At 30.0% G+C, this 23,904-nt stretch overlaps 1 protein-coding gene across 2 annotated transcripts in view; it reads left to right on the top strand.

Moving 5' to 3' along the window:
* The first annotated feature begins 6,830 nt into the window (after positions 1–6,830).
* The window catches only part of LOC143205264 (uncharacterized), a 41,963-nt gene continuing 24,889 nt past the window's right edge, over positions 6,831–23,904 (top strand). The window contains exon 1 of one of the 2 annotated variants that reach the window (XM_076418448.1): positions 6,831–6,948. In XM_076418448.1, coding sequence (XP_076274563.1) covers positions 6,940–6,948 — 9 coding nt within the window. In that variant the 5' untranslated portion in view covers positions 6,831–6,939. Of the gene's footprint in view, positions 6,949–20,845; positions 20,988–23,904 lie in introns of those variants that run through there. The other variant, XM_076418449.1, reaches the window with a different exon arrangement.

The following is a 23,904-nucleotide window of genomic DNA, read 5'->3' as shown; positions in this document are numbered from 1 at the left end:
CTAGTTTTCGAGTATTTCTTTTATATCTGGAGACAGCCTTCAACAGATTCGATTATTTCTTTCAGTGTCAGTTCATTGACGTGCTTTTTAATTAGTGTTAAGATATCGATTATCGTTTTAAGAAACTGAATATCGTTAAAATTCATTTTGGCTAATATATTCCACCCATTACTTATTTTTTGTCTAAATTAAATTGAAGAACACCTTGAATATTGAGTGTGTTTTTACCAGGTCGTTTTTTCTTAGTCCCCATTTTAACGAAAACATTCGGTTTTACCCAGCCTGGTGACTGAATGGATTTCCTTGGTTGGAATTAACATTGTTGCTAATTAACAACCATATATACACTTTCTTTAAGAAAATTTGAAGAAACGAATAATGAAAACAATTCTAACTAGTAAACTGAAATATTTTGACACGTATCTACACAAAATACCTGTTTTTCATTTGGTATTAATATTATATTTAGAGACGTTAATTCAAACAAAAATTAATAATAATAGACATTTACAAAGTTTGTTATTTTATTAAATTTACTGCAGAATCTAGCTCAAATTTTCAAATAACTTTCAGGCAGATTAGATGAATTTCAGATGATTTGTCTGAATCGATGATTGATGATGCCTGTTTTGGAAAATATTAAAAAATATATTTTGGTAGATCTACTACAAAAACTCCAAACGCAAAATGATATAAACATCGACAACAAAGCAGAATATTCATGGTCATAAAGTGTTGCTGCTTATCAGTGATGATATCAGTAGGGTGTACTATATAACCAGCTGCTGCAGATGAATTAAAATGTTATTTCAGATGCTTACCTACGGCAATGGAACAAAATCAGCGTTTAATTGTTGCAAAAAAAACCAGTCAATAGTTCCTGACAGGCAGTTGCAAGAGTTATGATGGATACACTATTGCAGCTAGAAAAGGAAGTTCTGATCCACCCAGTGTGCTTTCCAGACATAGTACTTCCTGATTACGATTTGTTCATATCGATGCACCACAACTTAGTTGTTACGCGAGTTGAACAGTCTGAATAAGAGTGAAAACACATCTATGATTGGATCTATAGCTAACTAATATTCTTTTTTTGACACGTTATCACCATGTTCACAGAAATGTTTAAGAAATTATAGAAAATATTTTGGTTAGTATGTATTGCACCAATTTTTGTGCTAGCGCCAAATATATTATTAAAGTAATATTGAGTAGGTTAAAGGTCGAAATATAATAAAGAAGTAGTTATGTTATTTTTAACTTTACATTTTAATTGTACTGTTAAGTAATATGTAAACATATTTGACGTTGTTTCATGTGTAATATCATTACGGTCGACAATGTCTAAATTATTTAAAAAACTTCTATTGAAACGGATAAAATCAATCAGTGAGGAAAAGCATCTTATTTCCAAAAATCAATGGCTGACAGAATCACTAATATCACAGAAAAATCACTGATGCTCCGTGGTATATTCGTAAAAACAATCTACATAAGGACCCGAAGGTATAAACTATCGACAATATTATGAAGGACTATTCTCCAGAACATTAACAGGGGCTCCATCAGCACATCAAATGTTGAGGTTCCCCAGCTCGTAGAAAAATAATAAAACGATTTGATCTAGTTCAGTGAAGTAAAAAGTAAAACTCAGTTCGCATTAATAATATTTACATACATAACAATCAACAAACTAGTTAATTGAAAAATCTCCGACCTGACATATACATGGCGCTACCAGAATTATATCCATATGTTTTTAGTTAGCCATAACCCTCAAAAGATGCGTGTATAAATTTGACAGCTGTCGGGTCATTAGTTTGTGAATTATAGCATTTTGAGTGAAGCAACTTTTGTTATTGTGAAAGAAATGTATAAACAGGAATATCGCGTGTTGAAAAAATATTGCTTTTTGAAGGGAAAAAATACAGTTGAAGCAAAATTTGGCTTGATGTCGAGTTTCCGGACACTGCCCTAGGAAAATCAACCATCAAAGTTGGGTATGCTAACTTTACACGTGGTGAAATGAGCACCGAAGACGATGAACGCAGTGAACGCCGGAAAGAGGTTGTTACCGAAGAAAACATTTAAAAAATCCTCAAAATAATTTTGAATAACCGCAAATTGAAATTGAATGTAATAGCAGCCAAAGATATCAACTGAACGTGTACATCATATAATTCACGAATAATTGGTTATTTGGAAGCTCTGTGCAAAGTGGGTGTCGCGTGAGCTCACTTTTGACCAAAAACAGCGACGAGTTGACAAGTTGATGACCAGTGTTTAAAAATGATCAAGCGTAATAAACACGAGTTTTTGAGTAGATATGTGACAATGGATGAAACATGGCTCCATCATTTCAGTCCGAAGTCCAATCGGCAGTCATCCGAGTGGACTGCACACGATGAGCCCGCTCCAAAGCGTGGAAAAACGCAACAGTCAGCTGTCAAGTTTATGACTTCTGTATTTTGGGATGCGCATGGAATAATCTTCATTGATTACCTTTAAAAAGGAAGTACCACCAACATCGACTATTACATAGCATTACTGGTCCGTTTGAAGGATGAAATCGCCGAAAAACGGCCGCATTTGAAGAAAAAGAAACTGCTGCTTCACCAAGACAATGCTCCGTGTCACAAGTCACTGAATACGATGGAAAAAGTCTATGAATTGGGCTTCCAATCGCTTCCTCATCCACCATATTCTCCAGATCTGGCTCCAAGCGACCATTTCCTGTTGCTGAAACTGAGGCCTATTTTTAAGCAAAGGACAAATCGTACTACAAAAATATTATCGAAAAATTGGAGGGTCGCTGTAATCAGTGTATCACCCTTAAAGGGAATTATGTTGAATAAAAGAAAGACATTTTGCAAAAAAATGCGTTTTACTATGGTAGGCCGGGGACTTTTCAATTGACCTGTTATTAATCTCTAAAGTGTCTATCGTAGAATAAGCGCTATGTAATTTTACAGTCTTAAGAAATTAGAATAAAACATATAACTTAGTTAACTTATTAATAAATAATAACTATGTAAATATATAAAAGAATGAAAATTTGCTGGCATATAAAGAAGTTAATTAAATTTTATTAAAATTTAATGTCCATTTCATCCGCGTCTTTTTTGATATTAAACCACGTTTTTTCACCGGATATTATTTATGTTAATTAAGTACGAATAGGATGCATTTTCAATGAACAAATTGAACAACCCTGTACAAATTTTCTCTAATTCAATTTAACGGGAACAAATACATTTCCAACTAATTAGGATGTTACAGTTGGTGTAAACTCCCACACACCTCAAGTTTATAGTTCGACGAGGAAACACTAAGCGAGGATTCAAATAGAATGTCAAAGGTTTTCCTTTTAAATCGTAATCTAAGACCGATTCAAAAGCACCAACGACCAGCGAGTGAAATGGAGAAAGCGTCATATTTTATTAGCTCGATTTTGACGATTGTTGCCGGAAAAACGTAACTTTTTTGATAGAAAAAAATCAATTGCCAATTTATTAAATCGAATAGGGTTCCTGTCGTAAATTAAACTATGTCGGATGTGTGACAGACTGTCGTTGAAATCTTGGTGAAAGTGTAACGGCAAATTGCATCGTTTATATTTAAATCGAACCAATTTTAATGATTAAGTAATAAATCCCTGCTGATAGTTGGTAAGGTTAAGCAGTAACTTGTTCTTTCAAAGATTTGTTCATACAATTAATGTCTCGTCATGTTACTGAACTTGTTAATAATGTTAAAAATGAACACTGGATGGTGAATATGCATGTAAGACGGGTTCTTTATTGCAAGACCGTAGAATTTTCATTCGTAGGCAGTTTAAGAGCTTGCGAGTGGGTATACGATATCAGTTGAAAGTATTTATTTCCACATACAACAGCTATATTCCAAAATATATTTATTTTAATCGTATATAAGACCAATAAAAAATAACGAACTTCAAATATAGTACGCACATTCATGTATTTTGCTTATCGATATCATTTGTTGAAAATGTCAGTATCAATGTAAACAACGATTGAATAACATAAATTAACATTTAAATTCATTGGATTTCACACTGCTCTACATAGTATTACTGAATAATATGTTAAATACTGTAAGTTTTAATATCTAATAGCTGCATATTTCGATAACAAGAAGCAAGGAAGAAAATTATTCTTTTCTTTTATATGGTATTTGATATGTGAGAAATAATAAAAAATTGTACTGGGGTAATAGTAAAGTACACATTATGTTACAATTAACCATCCATTCGTTTAAGGTTAGCAATCATACAATACATTAACCAAAACCTAGCCAGTTTAGTAGTTAATTCATTAGTAGGGTTTGTCCATTAAAGATAATAGCAGGCATTACAGTAACTGATAAATATTATACATTTACTTTAATCATAATATATTTTAATAACTATGTAATTTTTTTTATAGGTGTTGCTGGATTTTGTTGTGCAAAAGCTGAAGAAACCCAAATTAGAATAAGCGAAGAAACTACATAGGATTTCGTAAGATGTAAGAATAGTGGAGGACGGTACTTTGAAAATATCAAATTTGCTAATAAAAGTTGACCTGAATAAAATTAGCAAAACATATAACATTAGTCATCAATAACACCCTAACGATCTAATGACTACTACTCTGAAGATGAAGGAGTGAAACAAACAAGGAAAAAATATATATTTTTATAAAAGAGCCTAGGTAAATAAATTATTGTTTTGTAAAAATAATGGTGTTTCCCTTCGTTCTTTTTAAAGATTTGTAATAAAATTTCCTAATACAATATGGCTTTTCTCTTCAAATGTTGCCCACTTTGTATTTCCTCGTTGTACAAATTTATAACATATTCAATTATTAAAATGTCTTTGCTAGTCATTAAATTAATTCCTAGCACTTCCTTACTAATGTAACATATGTTTGATTACCTGCGATATCAAAATTATTTGAGAAACTGCTGTTAAAATGCATTAAACCATCTATAGAAATACCAAGTTTCCAGTTTGTATTTCGGAATTAACATTCGACAATCGACCAAGTGCTCAGAGTAACGGCGGTTGTTGAAAAGCCATTCGAAGAAAAGAAATAATGCCCTGCAATATTCCTGGATGCCTTACAAGCTTTTGACCTGGTGTGGCATTTGAGATTAATATACAAAATGAGCAAATTACTACCGCGGAATTACAGTCGAATCATATCTTTTCGAAAGAAGATTTAGAGCCTCTCGTGGAGGGGCATTCTCAACACCTAAACCTATTTCGGCTGGAGTTCCCCAAGAATGTGTCTTGGGACCATTTTTATATCTGCTCTGTACTGCTGATATTCCAATAACAAAATAAATAATGCTTGGAACATTTGCTGACAACACAGTTACAATGAAAAAAGGATGTACCTCTTACATAGGCTAGAGAGAATGTACAAAACGTTATGAATGTACAATGTTAATTTTACATTGTGGCGAATTGATAAAATCGTAATTATATCACTTAACGGATTCCCGATTACTCAAGCAGTATTAGCTGAATACTTCGCAATATGTCGATGGTAGATTAAACTGGAAATATCATGTCAGACAAAAATCAGAGCAGATTAGATTCAAAATCAAGCAACTGTACTGGCTGGTCGGAAGATACTCTCAACTTGACCTAAAATCAAAGAGATTAGTTTATCAGTCAATCATAAAGTCCATTTGGACCTCTGAAGTGCAAATATAGGGTTGTACTAAAACATCAAACCAACTAGTACTCCAACGGACCCAAAACAATGTTCTAAGATTAATTACCTATGATTTTCGCTACCTAGCCGATGAAAAGCTGCATCATGACCTCAGAATCAAATGTATAGACGATGTGATTCAAGATTTCGCCCTAGAGCTTGAAATAAGGCTGATAAATCACAGCAATGTGGAAGCAATACAGCTAGTAGACAACACGCACGAAATAAGGAGTTTGACGCGAACCAAACCACCCAAACCGAAATAGTTAAGTGCATTTTTAAGTTTAGCTTAAGTAGATTAGTTTTATTCTAATTTGAGAACTACGTATTGATGTATTATTCCCGTACACGCCTTGCTTGTATTTAAATGCAAGTTCAACAGAATGGTAGTAATAAATTAATATATAAATTCAGATTGTACTAAGAATATCGATGGTAAGATGTAATTATAAACATAATATGTTTAATTACTGATTTTTAATATCACGTGGCTATATTTCTCCGTCGCGAAATGATATTTTTAAAGAATAACATATTAGATTAAAATCTTCAACAACAGTCACAAAATAAAGTATGGTATAGGCGCTTGCATAGAGCATGCCAGAAGAACCCTTGTTCACTCAAACTATTAATTCAGATAAATGAAAAGTGATATGCCCTAAACTGAAATTACGTTCAGTTTACTGTATCCTGTAGATATGAGTGCGTAGCTTTACAGTGTCCCAGCATTATCCGATTTAAAATGATGGGGCTGATCAGGATTTATAATAGATATTGGAGGAGAAAAACCTTTTTGAAGTAAAGTTGCAATTTTGTCAACGAGTGCGCACCATTTTGTTGAGACATCCCTATTTATCAGACTGTAATTTTTTATATTTTTAAAATTTCATATTCTTTAAACTTTAATAAATACCTTACAAAACCAATTAATATTAACAATACTGTTGGTTTTTTAATACTCTTGAAATAAAGCCCTAAAGTTTATGCCTCTAGACTAGAATGCTCCCTTGATACTCGTATCCCCTACGTCGGATTAACCGGGCGAGTACTCGATGCAATCCAAGCTCGGGTCGTACCAAGTGCAGCGGCGGCAGCAGCATTGATAAAGTGAAGGGGGTATATAAACTTACAAATTTAGTTGTTTCTTCTCGTAGTCGAAAGATTATGACCGATTGTGGTACAGTTTAGCAACATTTAGCGGTTTAAACGAACTAAGATGAAAACGGTAATCACTTTATATATTTTTTTGTTTCACTCGTTTGCGGATTCTCGCGATCTACCGGGTGTTGCTTCCTCGGGTGCCCTCCGCCAAGTGTTCCTTTTGGTTTGGATATAATCAGTGGTGGTTTAATGAGGTTTGATAAATATTGCACAGATATATCTATATTTTGCAAATTACTGTTAGTTATAAGTATAATAATTGTTTAAATTAAATAAATATATGCATTTTAATGTTGTTCTTGTACCAATATTATAATTTGAAATTTTTAATGTTTTTTAGTGTTACAAAAAGTGAATCTAAAATTATTGTTTAAAAAATTATAACAGAAACATAAATATTTCACACTGTTAATAACATTTTACGATTTTTAGGTTCTTGTTTCTTTTAGTATATATGATAAAATATAAACAACGTTTTTTAATTATAATGATTAAGTATTATGAACACTATTTATAGTTTATCTAAGAAAATTAGACCTAAGAAACTAGAAAATTTTGAAAATCATTTTAATTAATCTTAAGAGTGGTTAATTATTCTATTTAATAAGCTTAAATTTTATATTTTTTTGATTCTTGGTACTCCACAGTATGAACTTTAAAAATGGTTAATTATCATGAACACTTTTGTTATAAAATAATTTAAACATGAATACTTAATATTGTACATTTATGTTTTGCTACTCTAATAATTCATTAGTGTGTTCTTTTAATACTATTAAGTCTCATGTTTCATATAATTAGTTCCATAAAACATCACAATTTAAAGACTTACATCTCTTATGTATTTTGAACATCTCATTCAGAAAATGTCGTGATTATAAGACTGATTATAAGAGAAAAATAAATGTGAACTATAAACAGATCCTCTTTACACTAAAAGAATAAATAATAAATAAAATATATACCACTACGATGATTTTGAACGTTTTGTACTTTATTTTTACAAATAAGAACAAGCTTATTGTCTTGGAATTATTATATATTTTAATCACTATAACCATAAAAGAGAACATGCTCGTTTTTTCTTGAATTGGTTGTTTAATTCAACCATAAATGTGGTATATTATAAGTTATTGATTTCTAGAGTATGTATGTATTTGGCACACTATTTTTACGTTAAATTTCGAGTTTATAATGATGGTACTCTAGTGATGCGAGTGAATAGTGCGTTATGTTAACATGATGCCTATACTTTCATCAGCTCCATAAAAAATTACTTCTTAAGGAGTAGTAGTTAATGTATTTTAAACACTACATTACGAAAAGCTTATGCTGGTCATACTTTGAAAAATAAATATATATGCAACAACACTACCTCTTTATACTAAAAATCTAAAATATTTTAATAAAATACATTAACCATTACTATTGGTTTTAAGAACCTTGTTCTTAATTTTGTTTACAAAAAAAATAATATCTTAGAATTAACTTGTATTTTATACACTGTCATCATAAAAAAAACATAATTTTTTGGGTACTTAAATAACACTGAATATCATTAAAAACTATTAATTTATTAGTTATATTATGCAATATAAACAATGTTGTTATAGTATGTAGAAATTAATTTGGTATCATACATACCAAATATTTCACATGAACAAAAATATCTGAAGCCCTTATTCTATTGATACGATAAAATAATCCAATATTACCAGCTTTTTTGTATTATGAACACTATTTGCCTTAATGATGTTCAACATCAAGTCAAATATTAGGTGTTTCGACGTATTCTGATCACTTTTTTACATTAAAAGGCATTTATTGTTTATATAAAATAATTTTCTACAACTATGCATTTTTCTGGCATCTTACTGTCTATTGCCAGTGTTTGTTTTTGTAATAATACGTCATTCACTTTGTTCAAGTAATATTGGCATACATTTTTAGTAACAGCTTCATTTGGATTTAACAACCTGTAATACACTACACCTTACTACTGCCTGAATATGGATTGCTCTTTTGGACCAAACCTTGTTGGGCTTGCAATTGCCGTAGTAAATATATTATTCACCGTCACTCACAATATGCCACAGATAATACGTTTTTGTCTGCCAAGTTATGAGTTCACGATATTGAAACGCTTTCAGTTCGTGTAGTAGCCAGTTTCCATCTGTTAGCTTTTTCACAACGCGTGTAAACATTCAGAAAGAGTGGGTTAACCAACTGCAAAACTGCCTGATAGCTCTCTGAGAGTTTCAGCCGTGTTTTTGTCCATTAAGTATTGAAGGTCATTATCTTCGAACTTTTTTGGTTCTCCAGGCCGTTTTTATCACTGACCACAAAATCGCCACTTTGAAATCGTTGAAATCAAAACAATCAATTGAGATATGATGGAGAATCATCATCATAAGTTTATAAAAGTTCCTGATGGACTTTGGCAAGAGATTTCATGAAATCAAATGATACAAGTAATGAATATCGAATATACTATTTTGACCGTCTATATACACTGACTGAGTCAATAATATTATATGGAAATATTGTTAATTTATGCAGAGAACTTACAATACTCTAGAGTTTGGCGAATAGTTAGTTTTCTAACAGTTCCTTGCATTAATGCTAGTAAAAAAATAGTTGTGCCAAAATATAACTGCTAATTATCTAAATCATTATTTAAAATAGAAAATAAACATTTATGAACAAACAATCTCATTCAATTATTACCCCTTTATATAAAATTAAAAAATTATGTAAGAGTTACAAAAAATAGAAATAGTGAAATAAATTATATTAAATTAGTTATAATAATGTTCATTAAGTTCAAGCATAGACGAAATAACAATTCTTTAATTTTACGGTATCAAACAATGAATTAAATAAGTATAGGGTATTATTATAAATTATGAAAAAGTTAATTTCATCTATGAGCTGTTAATCATTCTATTCGATTTACTTAAATCATATATTTCGCATTTAAATCAATAAAAAACACGCGAATTATTGCCATTTCTATGGGTTCTAGTTTTTTAATTACAATTCGCCGAGCTTGAATAATTAGCTGTTCCTAATTTCGACCAAAATATTTTCGATGTTAGAAAAAAAAGCAGAATGCCAACAATCTCTTATTATCTAACATTTTCTGAGTAACCTTTCACTTCATTCTGGTGCAGGTTGATCCAGTATCGGACGAACCCATCATGATTGAATGAAAATTAAAAGGTTTTCGGTTCGCGTGAAGCAAAAAAAAACCGAAATGTTCACGGTCCGAGAGATTCGTGAGACCTTATGATGAAATTGAATTGTGAACCGTATCAAGTACAAGAATGTTGACAAAGTGAAGGGCTTTGTGTGTGTGTTTTTTTGTAAGCTGAATATTATTTACGGTAGTGGTATAATGTCTGTTATGGGAATGTTTGCTAATATATAATAGTATTTTAATGATACACCGATTTTATACATGTTAATATTAATGGTGGTCTAATTATTATGTATTAAATTAGTTCATTAAAACACTATTAATAACATTGTCAGCTAGATTATTTTCTGATTAAATTTTGTTTTTTATATAAATTATGTTCAAGAATGACTGGAAATTGATCTTTTAAATATGTATGTTTTCTAGACTAGAAAATCGAAAAAATCGATTTGTTCCCTATTTTTTAAGCTAAACCCTTTAAGAGGATTTTTCAATATTCGAATTATTTTCGGATACATAGCTGTTTTAGAGCCTAGATATCTAAAAACGAAACTTTAAACATGTTTGCCTATTTATTTGAGTTTTTTATTGAGCCTATTTACTTAGAACTTGGAGTGAGCTTTCTGCTGATATTCTTCAATAATACTAAGTTTTCTTGTTCCTATACTAAAGAGGACTTTCAAAACCCTCTACCGTTTATTTTTTTCTTATAGTACTTTAATATTTTCTGTTCCGAAGTTATTAGTAGATTCAGAAGTTATCGAAATGCCAGCTAGATTATTTTCTGATTAATTTTTTTTATATAAATTATGTTCTAGAATAACTGGAAACTGATCTTTTAAATATGTGTTTTCTAGACTAGAAAATTGAAAAAATCGATTTGTTCCCTATTTTTTAAGCTAAACCCTTTAAGAGGATTTTTCAATATTCGAATTATTTTCGGATATATAGCTGTTTTAGTGACTAGATCTCTAAAAACGAAACTTTAAACATGTTTGCCTATTTATTTGAGTTTTTTATTGAGCCTATTTACTTAGAACTTGGAGTGAGCTTTCTGCTTATATTCTTCTATAGTACTAAGTTTTCTTGTTCTTGTACTAAAGAGGGCTTTCAAAACCCTCTACCCTTTATTTCTTTCTTATAGTACTTTAATATTTTCAGTTCCGAAGTTATTAGTAGATTCAGAAGTTATCGAAATGCTAGCTAGATTATTTTCTGATTAATTTTTTTATATAAATTATGTTCTAGAATAACTGGAAACTGATCTTTTAAATATGTGTTTTCTAGACTAGAAAATTGAAAAAATCGATTTGTTCCCTATTTTTTAAGCTAAACCCTTTAAGAGGATTCTTCAATATTCGAATTATTTTCGGATATATAGCTGTTTTAGTGACTAGATATCTAAAAACGAAACTTTAAACATGTTTCTCTATTTATTTGAGTTTTCTATTGAGCCTATTTACTTAAAATTTGGAGTGTGCTTTCTGCTGATATTCTTCAATAGTACTAAGTTTTCTTGTTCTTGTACTAAAGAGGGCTTTCAAAACCCTCTACCCTTTATTTCTTTCTTATAGTACTTTAATATTTTCAGTTCCGAAGTTATTAGTAGATTCAGAAGTTATCGAAATGCTAGCTAGATTATTTTCTGATTAATTTTTTTTATATAAATTATGTTCTAGAATAACTGGAAACTGATCTTTTAAATATGTGTTTTCTAGACTAGAAAATTGAAAAAATCGATTTGTTCCCTATTTTTTAAGCTAAACCCTTTAAGAGGATTTTTCAATATTCGAATTATTTTCGGATATATAGCTGTTTTAGTGACTAGATATCTAAAAACGAAACTTTAAACATGTTTCTCTATTTATTTGAGTTTTCTATTGAGCCTATTTACTTAAAATTTGGAGTGTGCTTTCTGCTGATATTCTTCAATAGTACTAAGTTTTCTTGTTCTTGTACTAAAGAGGGCTTTCAAAACCCTCTACCCTTTATTTCTTTCTTATAGTACTTTAATATTTTCAGTTCCGAAGTTATTAGTAGATTCAGAAGTTATCGAAATGCTAGCTAGATTATTTTCTGATTAATTTTTTTTATATAAATTATGTTCTAGAATAACTGGAAACTGATCTTTTAAATATGTGTTTTCTAGACTAGAAAATTGAAAAAATCGATTTGTTCCCTATTTTTTAAGCTAAACCCTTTAAGAGGATTTTTCAATATTCGAATTATTTTCGGATATATAGCTGTTTTAGTGACTAGATATCTAAAAACGAAACTTTAAACATGTTTCTCTATTTATTTGAGTTTTCTATTGAGCCTATTTACTTAAAATTTGGAGTGTGCTTTCTGCTGATATTCTTCAATAGTACTAAGTTTTCTTGTTCTTGTACTAAAGAGGGCTTTCAAAACCCTCTACCCTTTATTTCTTTCTTATAGTACTTTAATATTTTCAGTTCCGAAGTTATTAGTAGATTCAGAAGTTATCGAAATGCTAGCTAGATTATTTTCTGATTAATTTTTTTTATATAAATTATGTTCTAGAATAACTGGAAACTGATCTTTTAAATATGTGTTTTCTAGACTAGAAAATTGAAAAAATCGATTTGTTCCCTATTTTTTAAGCTAAACCCTTTAAGAGGATTTTTCAATATTCGAATTATTTTCGGATATATAGCTGTTTTAGTGACTAGATATCTAAAAACGAAACTTTAAACATGTTTCTCTATTTATTTGAGTTTTCTATTGAGCCTATTTACTTAAAATTTGGAGTGTGCTTTCTGCTGATATTCTTCAATAGTACTAAGTTTTCTTGTTCTTGTACTAAAGAGGGCTTTCAAAACCCTCTACCCTTTATTTCTTTCTTATAGTACTTTAATATTTTCAGTTCCGAAGTTATTAGTAGATTCAGAAGTTATCGAAATGCTAGCTAGATTATTTTCTGATTAATTTTTTTTATATAAATTATGTTCTAGAATAACTGGAAACTGATCTTTTAAATATGTGTTTTCTAGACTAGAAAATTGAAAAAATCGATTTGTTCCCTATTTTTTAAGCTAAACCCTTTAAGAGGATTTTTCAATATTCGAATTATTTTCGGATATATAGCTGTTTTAGTGACTAGATATCTAAAAACGAAACTTTAAACATGTTTCTCTATTTATTTGAGTTTTCTATTGAGCCTATTTACTTAAAATTTGGAGTGTGCTTTCTGCTGATATTCTTCAATAGTACTAAGTTTTCTTGTTCTTGTACTAAAGAGGGCTTTCAAAACCCTCTACCCTTTATTTCTTTCTTATAGTACTTTAATATTTTCAGTTCCGAAGTTATTAGTAGATTCAGAAGTTATCGAAATGCTAGCTAGATTATTTTCTGATTAATTTTTTTTTTATATAAATTATGTTCTAGAATAACTGGAAACTGATCTTTTAAATATGTGTTTTCTAGACTAGAAAATTGAAAAAATCGATTTGTTCCCTATTTTTTAAGCTAAACCCTTTAAGAGGATTTTTCAATATTCGAATTATTTTCGGATATATAGCTGTTTTAGAGCCTAGATATCTAAAAACGAAACTTTAAACATGTTTGCCTATTTATTTGAGTTTTTTATTGAGCCTATTTACTTAAAATTTGGAGTGTGCTTTCTGCTGATATTCTTCAATAGTACTAAGTTTTCTTGTTCCTATACTAAAGAGGACTTTCAAAACCCTCTACCGTTTATTTTTTTCTTATAGTACTTTTAATATTTTCTATTCCGAAGTTATTAGTAGATTCAGAAGTTATCGAAATGCCAGCTAGATTATTTTCTGATTAATTTTTTTTTTATATAAATTATGTTCTAGAATAACTGGAAACTGATCTTTTAAATATGTATGTTTTCTAGACTAGAATATCGAAAAAATCGATTTGTTCCCTATTTTTTAAGCTAAACCCTTTAAGAGGATTTTTCAATATTCGAATTATTTTCGGATATATAGCTGTTTTAGTGACTAGATATCTAAAAACGAAACTTTAAACATGTTTGCCTATTTATTTGAGTTTTTTATTGAGCCTATTTACTTAAAATTTGGAGTGTGCTTTCTGCTGATATTCTTCAATAGTACTAAGTTTTCTTGTTCCTATACTAAAGAGGACTTTCAAAACCCTCTACCGTTTATTTTTTTCTTATAGTACTTTTAATATTTTCTATTCCGAAGTTATTAGTAGATTCAGAAGTTATCGAAATGCCAGCTAGATTATTTTCTGATTAATTTTTTTTTTATATAAATTATGTTCTAGAATAACTGGAAACTGATCTTTTAAATATGTATGTTTTCTAGACTAGAATATCGAAAAAATCGATTTGTTCCCTATTTTTTAAGCTAAACCCTTTAAGAGGATTTTTCAATATTCGAATTATTTTCGGATATATAGCTGTTTTAGTGACTAGATATCTAAAAACGAAACTTTAAACATGTTTGCCTATTTATTTGAGTTTTTTATTGAGCCTATTTACTTAAAATTTGGAGTGTGCTTTCTGCTGATATTCTTCAATAGTACTAAGTTTTCTTGTTCCTATACTAAAGAGGACTTTCAAAACCCTCTACCGTTTATTTTTTTCTTATAGTACTTTTAATATTTTCTATTCCGAAGTTATTAGTAGATTCAGAAGTTATCGAAATGCCAGCTAGATTATTTTCTGATTAATTTTTTTTTTTATATAAATTATGTTCTAGAATAACTGGAAACTGATCTTTTAAATATGTATGTTTTCTAGACTAGAATATCGAAAAAATCGATTTGTTCCCTATTTTTTAAGCTAAACCCTTTAAGAGGATTTTTCAATATTCGAATTATTTTCGGATATATAGCTGTTTTAGTGACTAGATATCTAAAAACGAAACTTTAAACATGTTTGCCTATTTATTTGAGTTTTTTATTGAGCCTATTTACTTAGAACTTGGAGTGTGCTTTCTGCTGATATTCTTCAATAGTACTAAGTTTTCTTGTTCCTATACTAAAGAGGACTTTCAAAACCCTCTACCGTTTATTTTTTTCTTATAGTACTTTTAATATTTTCTATTCCGAAGTTATTAGTAGATTCAGAAGTTATCGAAATGCCAGCTAGATTATTTTCTGATTAATTTTTTTTTTATATAAATTATGTTCTAGAATAACTGGAAACTGATCTTTTAAATATGTATGTTTTCTAGACTAGAATATCGAAAAAATCGATTTGTTCCCTATTTTTTAAGCTAAACCCTTTAAGAGGATTTTTCAATATTCGAATTATTTTCGGATATATAGCTGTTTTAGTGACTAGATATCTAAAAACGAAACTTTAAACATGTTTGCCTATTTATTTGAGTTTTTTATTGAGCCTATTTACTTAGAACTTGGAGTGAGCTTTCTGCTTATATTCTTCTATAATACTAAGTTTTCTTGTTCCTATACTAAAGAGGACTTTCAAAACCCTCTACCGTTTATTTTTTTCTTATAGTACTTTTAATATTTTCTATTCCGAAGTTATTAGTAGATTCAGAAGTTATCGAAATGCCAGCTAGATTATTTTCTGATTAATTTTTTTTTTATATAAATTATGTTCTAGAATAACTGGAAACTGATCTTTTAAATATGTGTTTTCTAGACTAGAAAATTGAAAAAATCGATTTGTTCCCTATTTTTTAAGCTAAACCCTTTAAGAGGATTCTTCAATATTCGAATTATTTTCGGATATATAGCTGTTTTAGTGACTAGATATCTAAAAACGAAACTTTAAACATGTTTCTCTATTTATTTGAGTTTTCTATTGAGCCTATTTACTTAGAACTTGGAGTGAGCTTTCTGCTTATATTCTTCTATAATACTAAGTTTTCTTGTTCCTATACTAAAGAGGACTTTCAAAACCCTCTACCGTTTATTTTTTTCTTATAGTACTTTAATATTTTCAGTTCCGAAGTTATTAGTAGATTCAGAAGTTATCGAAATGCCAGCTAGATTATTTTCTGATTAATTTTTTTTATATAAATTATGTTCTAGAATAACTGGAAACTGATCTTTTAAATATGTGTTTTCTAGACTAGAAAATTGAAAAAATCGATTTGTTCCCTATTTTTTAAGCTAAACCCTTTAAGAGGATTTTTCAATATTCGAATTATTTTCGGATACATAGCTGTTTTAGAGCCTAGATATCTAAAAACGAAACTTTAAACATGTTTGCCTATTTATTTGAGTTTTTTATTGAGCCTATTTACTTAGAACTTGGAGTGAGCTTTCTGCTTATATTCTTCTATAATACTAAGTTTTCTTGTTCCTATACTAAAGAGAACTTTCAAAACCTTCTACCGTTTATTTTTTTCTTATAGTACTTTTAATATTTTCTATTCCGAAGTTATTAGTGGATTCAGAAGTTATCGAAAGGTGGCGAAACTACTATCCTCTGAGTCAATGTCAAAGGATTAAAGTTAACATCGCTAAAGTAAAGAAAATAGTAACTGAAAAAACATATTCCTCGGAATCCTATGCCAACAAATACCATCGAGAAACTATGGTTTTTTTATTTAAAACTTTACAACAACTGTAGTTTTCAGTTGGAAGAAGACATAAAACAAAATTTGCAGGAGGAAATTAATTAATTATTTTAAAATTTAATTTTTTCCTTTCCGAGTGGTCCTTTTTTTCTAACTCTAATCAAACAATATATATGCCAGCAAGTTTCGAAGTTTTTAATGTTTCAGCTGATAACACAAGTATGGATGACTACTAGCTGAGCTACAAGCGTTTCTTGTGTTTATATTGACTCCTCATTTAGTATTAATTGCTTGCATCTGTTCTGTTCATTTACCATTTTAAAATAACATTTATTGAAAAACATTATAGAAATATATAAATTATGTGTAATGTAATAAACATACTTAGATATTTTTCACAACTTTAGCAACATGTGTCCGAGCAATGTCATGCAAAGGGGTGATTTTGAATAGGTTAGTCATTATACTTGGTCTTTTTGAGATATTACGTCGTTTAATTTGTTCACTTTATGTCGGAATACATCATCAGTACCAATTTCATTCGGTCGTGCTACTTCGATATGGATATGGAATTAGGTTTATTCTATGACTAATCTAGCACTTGGAACTGACGTACTACATAAATTTTTTAGTGTATACCATAAACTTTTTTCGTTTTGGCTAGCAAATAATGAAGCCGCAATAATCAAGCGGTTAGAAATCATATTTGCAGTCAACTCCTGTGATAGCAATTTCCTTACTTTCAGATCTTTCTTATCACATGTAAAAACTTAAAACAGTTCACTCATAAATTATCGAACTGTCTTGGTGTTTTAACTAGATTTTCATCCAATAAATATTAATATCCATTATTTTCGAAAATAAATTATTTTTTCCAGCTTATCCTGAATTTATACAAACAATTTAGGGTCTAGTCTACAGTTAAGTAAGAATACAATGCAAGAAAATCATTTAATGTTGCTAAAGCAATATTTATAATATATAAGAGCAGTTACTTTTAACCATTCCAAGAACTTTCAAACGTTTGAAAATGGTTCTTATCGTAAAGTAAGGTCTCTCATGTAAAATGGTAATCATCTTTTAAAGTTTCTTCACCAGTTTGGAACGGATTTTCATCCCAAAACGCTTATAATTCTTCATCTTCATATATTTATAAATAGCCTGTGTGTGTGTGTGTATGTGTGTATATATAATATATAATATATAATAGGGAATCTATTAATCTTTGGTTCTATTATGTTTCCAATAACGCCAATGGATTCCACTTATGTACACAATAATATGAACTTTTCTTCTACTACATCAACGTAAATTAAATATTTAATTAAAATATTATTAGTCATAGCTTCAGATATTTTATTATTAATGACTGATATTGAGTCATTCATTTATAACTAATTTCAATTCTAATACAATTAAATGAAAGCAAAGACTGACGGGACAGAAAAAAGTAATATATCAAATTTTAATTAAAATGTCATAGAGATTGCAACATTCTTTTGCATTTTTATCTGCGTTTCTTTGGATTGTTATGATTAAAAGTAATAATAGAGAGTTGTATATATTATACCGTACATATTAACACCATTCAATGAATGTTTGGTTTTTAATCTAGATTCCACTAAAGGTGGTAAACATAATTCTAGGTCCTTCTGAGTCATCTTCATAGTTTAGAACTTCATTAAATTATTGGCCCACATAATTTCTCCACATTCCAAATTAAAAAGTTTACTTATTAAAATCAACTTTTGTTCATAAATGCAATAGCAATAAAACAATTGTATGTTATTAGGTATTTAATTTGCTTCGTACCTATTTTTCTTATTAAAAAGTTTAACATTTTTCCGATCTTTCAAGTAAGAGATTGAAATATATTTATCGTTGAATTAGCAGCACTCAAATCAGTGCCAATAAATCAATACTCAAGAGTATTTAAGGTCTTCATGAAGCATTTTGTATTATTTTTACCAAATAAAATGTACTGAAATTAGTACACAAAAAACTTGTTGTTTTGTGGAGATTAGATTGTTAGAGAATATCTCGCCATGTTTTGTAAAACGTTACGAATTAACTCCAACTGTTTTTAAATAGTAATTTTAAATATGTTACGGACGCAGTATACCAAAGTATTTGAACAAATCTTATTTAATAGTAAGGTGACAAACATTTTTACCGTTATAATGGAGAAAAAACTAATATGAATTATTACAAAATGCATTTGTTTATTGAAATATCCTTTTTATAATGATCCTTTCACGTCGCGACTTTAATAGTTTCAAGTTATTTTTTATTTTTATTTTCAGTAATTTATTCGAAAATCACCAGTCATTTGCTTTAGAAAATTATACTAATGCAATCAAAAAGGTTCCACACCAATCCCCAATTTCAATGCAATACGTTTACGTCGTTATATCCAATCGTTGTATCGTTGTAATTTTTAAAAACAGTTGTAGAGTTGAACTTTGATAATTTTCCTCGATGCTGTCTTCCTCCTCAATAGACTCCAAAATCCTTCTATCGAATTTAGTTTAAATCTGAATCAGAATGCATTATCATGTAAAACCAATAATTATAAACCCATAATTCTTATATACAACAGACCATTTAAAAATCCCGGCCTTGTACAGTAAAACAAATGTTTTTGGCAAAATTAGTTTTTTTTTAACAAACATAATTCCCTTCAAGGGTGATACACTGATTATAGCGACCCTCCAACTTTTCTATGCCATTTTTGTAGTACGATTTGTCCTTTGCTTCAAAACAGGCCTAAGTTCGGATCAAGAGGTGATTCTTCATTCGACGAAAATTTCTTCCCAACATTCTTTTGAGATCTGAGAACAGGAAGGAAATAGTCGCTGGGGGCCAGATCTTGAGAACACGGTGGATGAGAAAGCAATTCGAAGCCCAGTTCATGGATTTTTGCCATCGTTTTCACTGACTTGTGACACGGTGCATTGTCTTGGTGAGGCACCACTTTCTTTTTCTTCAAATGCGGCCATTTTTCGGCGATTTCGTCCTTCAAATAGTCCAATAATACTATGTAATAGTCGCTGTTGATGGTCCTTCCTTTTTCAAGGTAGTCAATGAAAATTATTCCATGCGCATCCCAAAATACAGACGCTATAAACTTGCCAGCTGACTGTTGCGATTTCCCACGTTTTAGAGCAGGTTCGTCGTGTGCAGTCCACTCGGAGGACTGTCGATTGGACTTCGGAGTCAAATGATGGAAGCCATGTTTCATCCATTGTCACATATCAACGCAAGATCTCGGGTTTATTATGCCTGATTATCTTCAAACACTGCTCCCAATCATCAGCTCGTCGTTGTTTTTGGTCAAAAGTGAGCTCGCGCGGCACCCACTTTACACAGAGCTTTCTCATACCCAAATATTCGTGAATGATATGATGTACACGTTATATTTAGAGTGTCTATATTCCATTCAATTTCAATTTACGGTCATTAAAAATCATTTTATGGATTTTTTAAAGGTTTTCGTCGGTAATAACCTCTTTTTGGCGTACACTGCGTTCGCGTCTTCGGTTCATCATTTCACCACGTCTAAACTTAACATACGAATCCCTGATGGTTGATTTTCCTGGGGCAGTGTCCGGAAACTCAGCATCAAGCCAAGTTTTTGATTCAACTGTATTTTTTTTCTTCAAAAGGCAATATTTTATCAACACGCGAAATTCCGTTTTATTTTTGTTTCCCAACAACAAAAGTTGCTTCACTCAAAATGCTATAATTCACAAACTAATGATCCGAGAGCTGTCAAATTTATACACGCATCTTTTGAGGATTAGGCCTAACTAAAAAACTAAAACTAAGTCTGCACTCTTACCTAGGACAATCACAAATATTAAACATCAAAAATTTACGACCATGCCTCAGCAGTATTCGGACCCGCGAGTATCGCAACAGTAGATGCACCGTCCTGTCGTATTTACCACTGCATCACAAAGCCGGCACCAATAATCTGAGCTTTTGATATGCATAGCTCTAAATAAACACATACATTATTTATAAGTAATAACTTGAATTTGAATTAATAATATTAATTTTTAAACATTCGGTTCATGAATTTGACCCCTAATCTTTAATATGTTAGTTGACATTTAATTAAAAAATTTAGTTTATAATTTATTGCATATTGATGAAATTTTATAAAATTTCAAGGATTTATAAGAAGAACCCCTACACCTCCACACTCGCAAGTCATTAAAAATCCGACTCTATTCAAACGCTTTGTACGTGATCAGTCGCTAAAGCAAACGCAATGATAAAGTGAAGGGGGTACATACAGTTACGATATTACGCATCCCTTTTCGTGGTAGAACAATTATTATCGTTTAATGTGAGGTTTCGTGGTGACAAGTTGATTGAAAAACAATGAAAACGGTAAAGATTTTTTAATATTATTTTTAATATTGATAAATATATATTTTCGCTAGATTGCCATAAAAACTTGCCATAATATTAAATAGCCCCTAATATATTATTTTTATTATTCAGATTCATATACGTTAAAGTTGATTTAGTTGAATCTAGAAAACCTTTTTTCCTCTGTATATGTACAGAATTAATGAAAGTAAATGTAAATAATTGCAACACATGGCTGTAATCGAGCTTATATGTTCTTAGATGCAAATTACTGATCTAAATATTATGATATTGTTGCAATGATGATACGTGTAACTATAAATATTACAGGTTAGATTGTAAATTGTTCAAAAATAAAGGTTTGTTTGTTCATGGAACAATTTTATATATACGAACACATCCACGTTTTATTTATATGTACTAATGAAAAATAATGTGGTCTTTTCTAATAAAGAGATTAAAATTTTATGAGAGATTTGTTATAAATCCAAATCCTTAGACTTGTAATATATTCTGTCATTAATGGTCACTGATGATTTTAATAATCTCCACAAGATGTCGCTATATTACTATTTAATCGTCTTTGATTATTACTTTGATTATTATTGCAAGTCTTAACACTGTTATTTAATATATTCTTATACAGTTTGTCTTTTATATTTCGGGATTCGATATTATTAATTATTTCTATCCATATTATATTCAATGTACTTTTGAAGCTTTTTGAAATATTCTTCATGACTGCATATCAATCTAATGCTACAATTATTTTAATTAGATTTGGTGGGACTTCCAAAACTCTCTATAGCTATCAAAATCCTATAGCTTTAAAACACAATTGCTATGGACTTACTCTTGTTAGGCGAGAATAAGAATTTTGTGGGTTACAAATTAAGAACTTAATTCGTATGACCCTTTAAAATAATATTCCGAGTTACTAAAGATCTCAGTTGGCATTTGACAGACAAATATTCATGCAATAGTGAATGTATACTGATACCAGAAAAACTCCAGAATATCTCAACCTTACACTAAGCCAAATATATAATTGCAATTTAGGTCCTTTGTCAATCTTTGCCAAAAAAAAAAAACGTCCAATTTAGCATCCACGATATCAGCCGCCCAGTCAACTTAAGGTGAACCAACTTGATTATTGCGCAAGTTGCTATAAATACACGTATTATAAAGCTGAAGAACGTATCTCAAGGCACTCTTAATGTATACTAGCAAAAAAAGCATCAACAAGTGTGTTTCATAGCAATAAAGTTGGTTATCATATGAGGTATTAGATTAAAGACGTATACTCGATATATATATATATATATATATATATATATATATCTATATATATGTATACATATACATATTTATAGGTGCTTGCATATATTTTGATCAGCGATATCAAAATACGAATTATTAATATAATTAATTGAATAATAATGTAATGTCAATATTAATATAATTACTTTATTTGTTTGATTTGAATAAAGCTATTGTAAAGAAAGAGACGTCTAAAAGTAGTGATACTGATATAAATAGCAAATAATGGTCAGGGGAATCAAACGGCTACCGGCTTAAAAGAAGAACCTTTCTTTTTTCCTACCATCCAAAGAACTTTTGGACAGTTTATGAGTTGATGAATCTACTATTTTCATACTTTTTCATGCGAAGAGAAAGATCCAAATAGAGGCAAAAATTACCACATCTCGATTCAATATCTCGATATTCTTACATATTAGACAAAAAAGAAAAGCTTTCTGTGTATTGTGTCCGATGATGAAAAGTGGAGATACTACGACAATTTCAAGCACAAGATGTCCAGAAAGAAAGAAGATACCAGAAGATCTATGCACATCGACACCAAAGCAGATAAATAAGTTCAATGACCATAAAATATTCCTTCGTATATTGTCGAAGCAACAAGGCGCAGCCAATTACGAGTTGGATGATCAATTAAACAAATTTAATGACGTATTGTTGCAAAAAAACCAACAAACTCAAAGTATTTTTCTTACATGTCAATTTTTGACCAGACATTGCAAGACTTGTGCAGGATACGTCTTCAACATACTCACCAAACCACCACATTCGGATTTGTTACTTGTTTAGGCAGATATAGCATAATTTGTCTTGGCAGAAGGTCTAAAAATGTTGAGAAGTGTATAAATGGATCGGTGATCTGCCAAACCAACCTCGTTTTGTCGCATCAAAATCCCTATGTTACTAGATGGAAAGGAAATGCTAAATTGAAAGGAATGGATGGATGTTATAAGATGGGAAAAAGTTGTAGAAAATGATAGCTTAATATATATTGTACCAACATTTTACCAACAACATGTCTCACTGATACTGAGTCTGCTAAAACCCCATTTTCATTTATCCATTAGCCAATCCTATTAACTAACAAATTCCGCTCAAAAAATATCCCGACTTCTTATTGCGTATCACACTAATTATATACTACAAAACGATTTAAACTTATTCAACTTATTACATTGTTAAACGCTCGACAAAAATAAAGAACTAATTGTTACTTGTTAAACGGAACATAATGAGCTCGTTTCATAACGTATTTGTAAATATAATTTCGATTATTTTATTGGTTTTCTGTTTTAATGGTAAAAAGAACATTCCGGTCAAGTAATTTTAGAAACTCTGTCTAATTTCCAAGAAAAGAAAAAACCACACGGGTCCAGTAAATCGGATTGATACGGTTACTTTCTAAAATTGCTCGAATTTTATATAAAACTAAAAAAAACAAGAGTATTCGGACAAGTATTGCAGAGTAAAACGCGCCGTAAATACATCGATATTTACCCAGTTTATTCTAACGACATATTAATCGCGGTACCCACTCGTGAACCTTACACTTATTCATGCTAGCCATCTGTTAATTCATAGTTCTTTATTAATTCTCGTTCATTGTCGAGTTGCA

The sequence above is a fragment of the Rhynchophorus ferrugineus genome, unplaced genomic scaffold, assembly GCF_030347505.1.
Source record: "Rhynchophorus ferrugineus isolate W39M unplaced genomic scaffold, kcgeb_rfMv2 rfM11, whole genome shotgun sequence".
Taxonomy (NCBI): Eukaryota; Metazoa; Arthropoda; class Insecta; order Coleoptera; family Curculionidae; genus Rhynchophorus; species Rhynchophorus ferrugineus.
The sequence above is the reverse complement of the archived record's forward strand: the minus strand, read 5'-3'. Positions and strand labels throughout refer to the sequence as shown.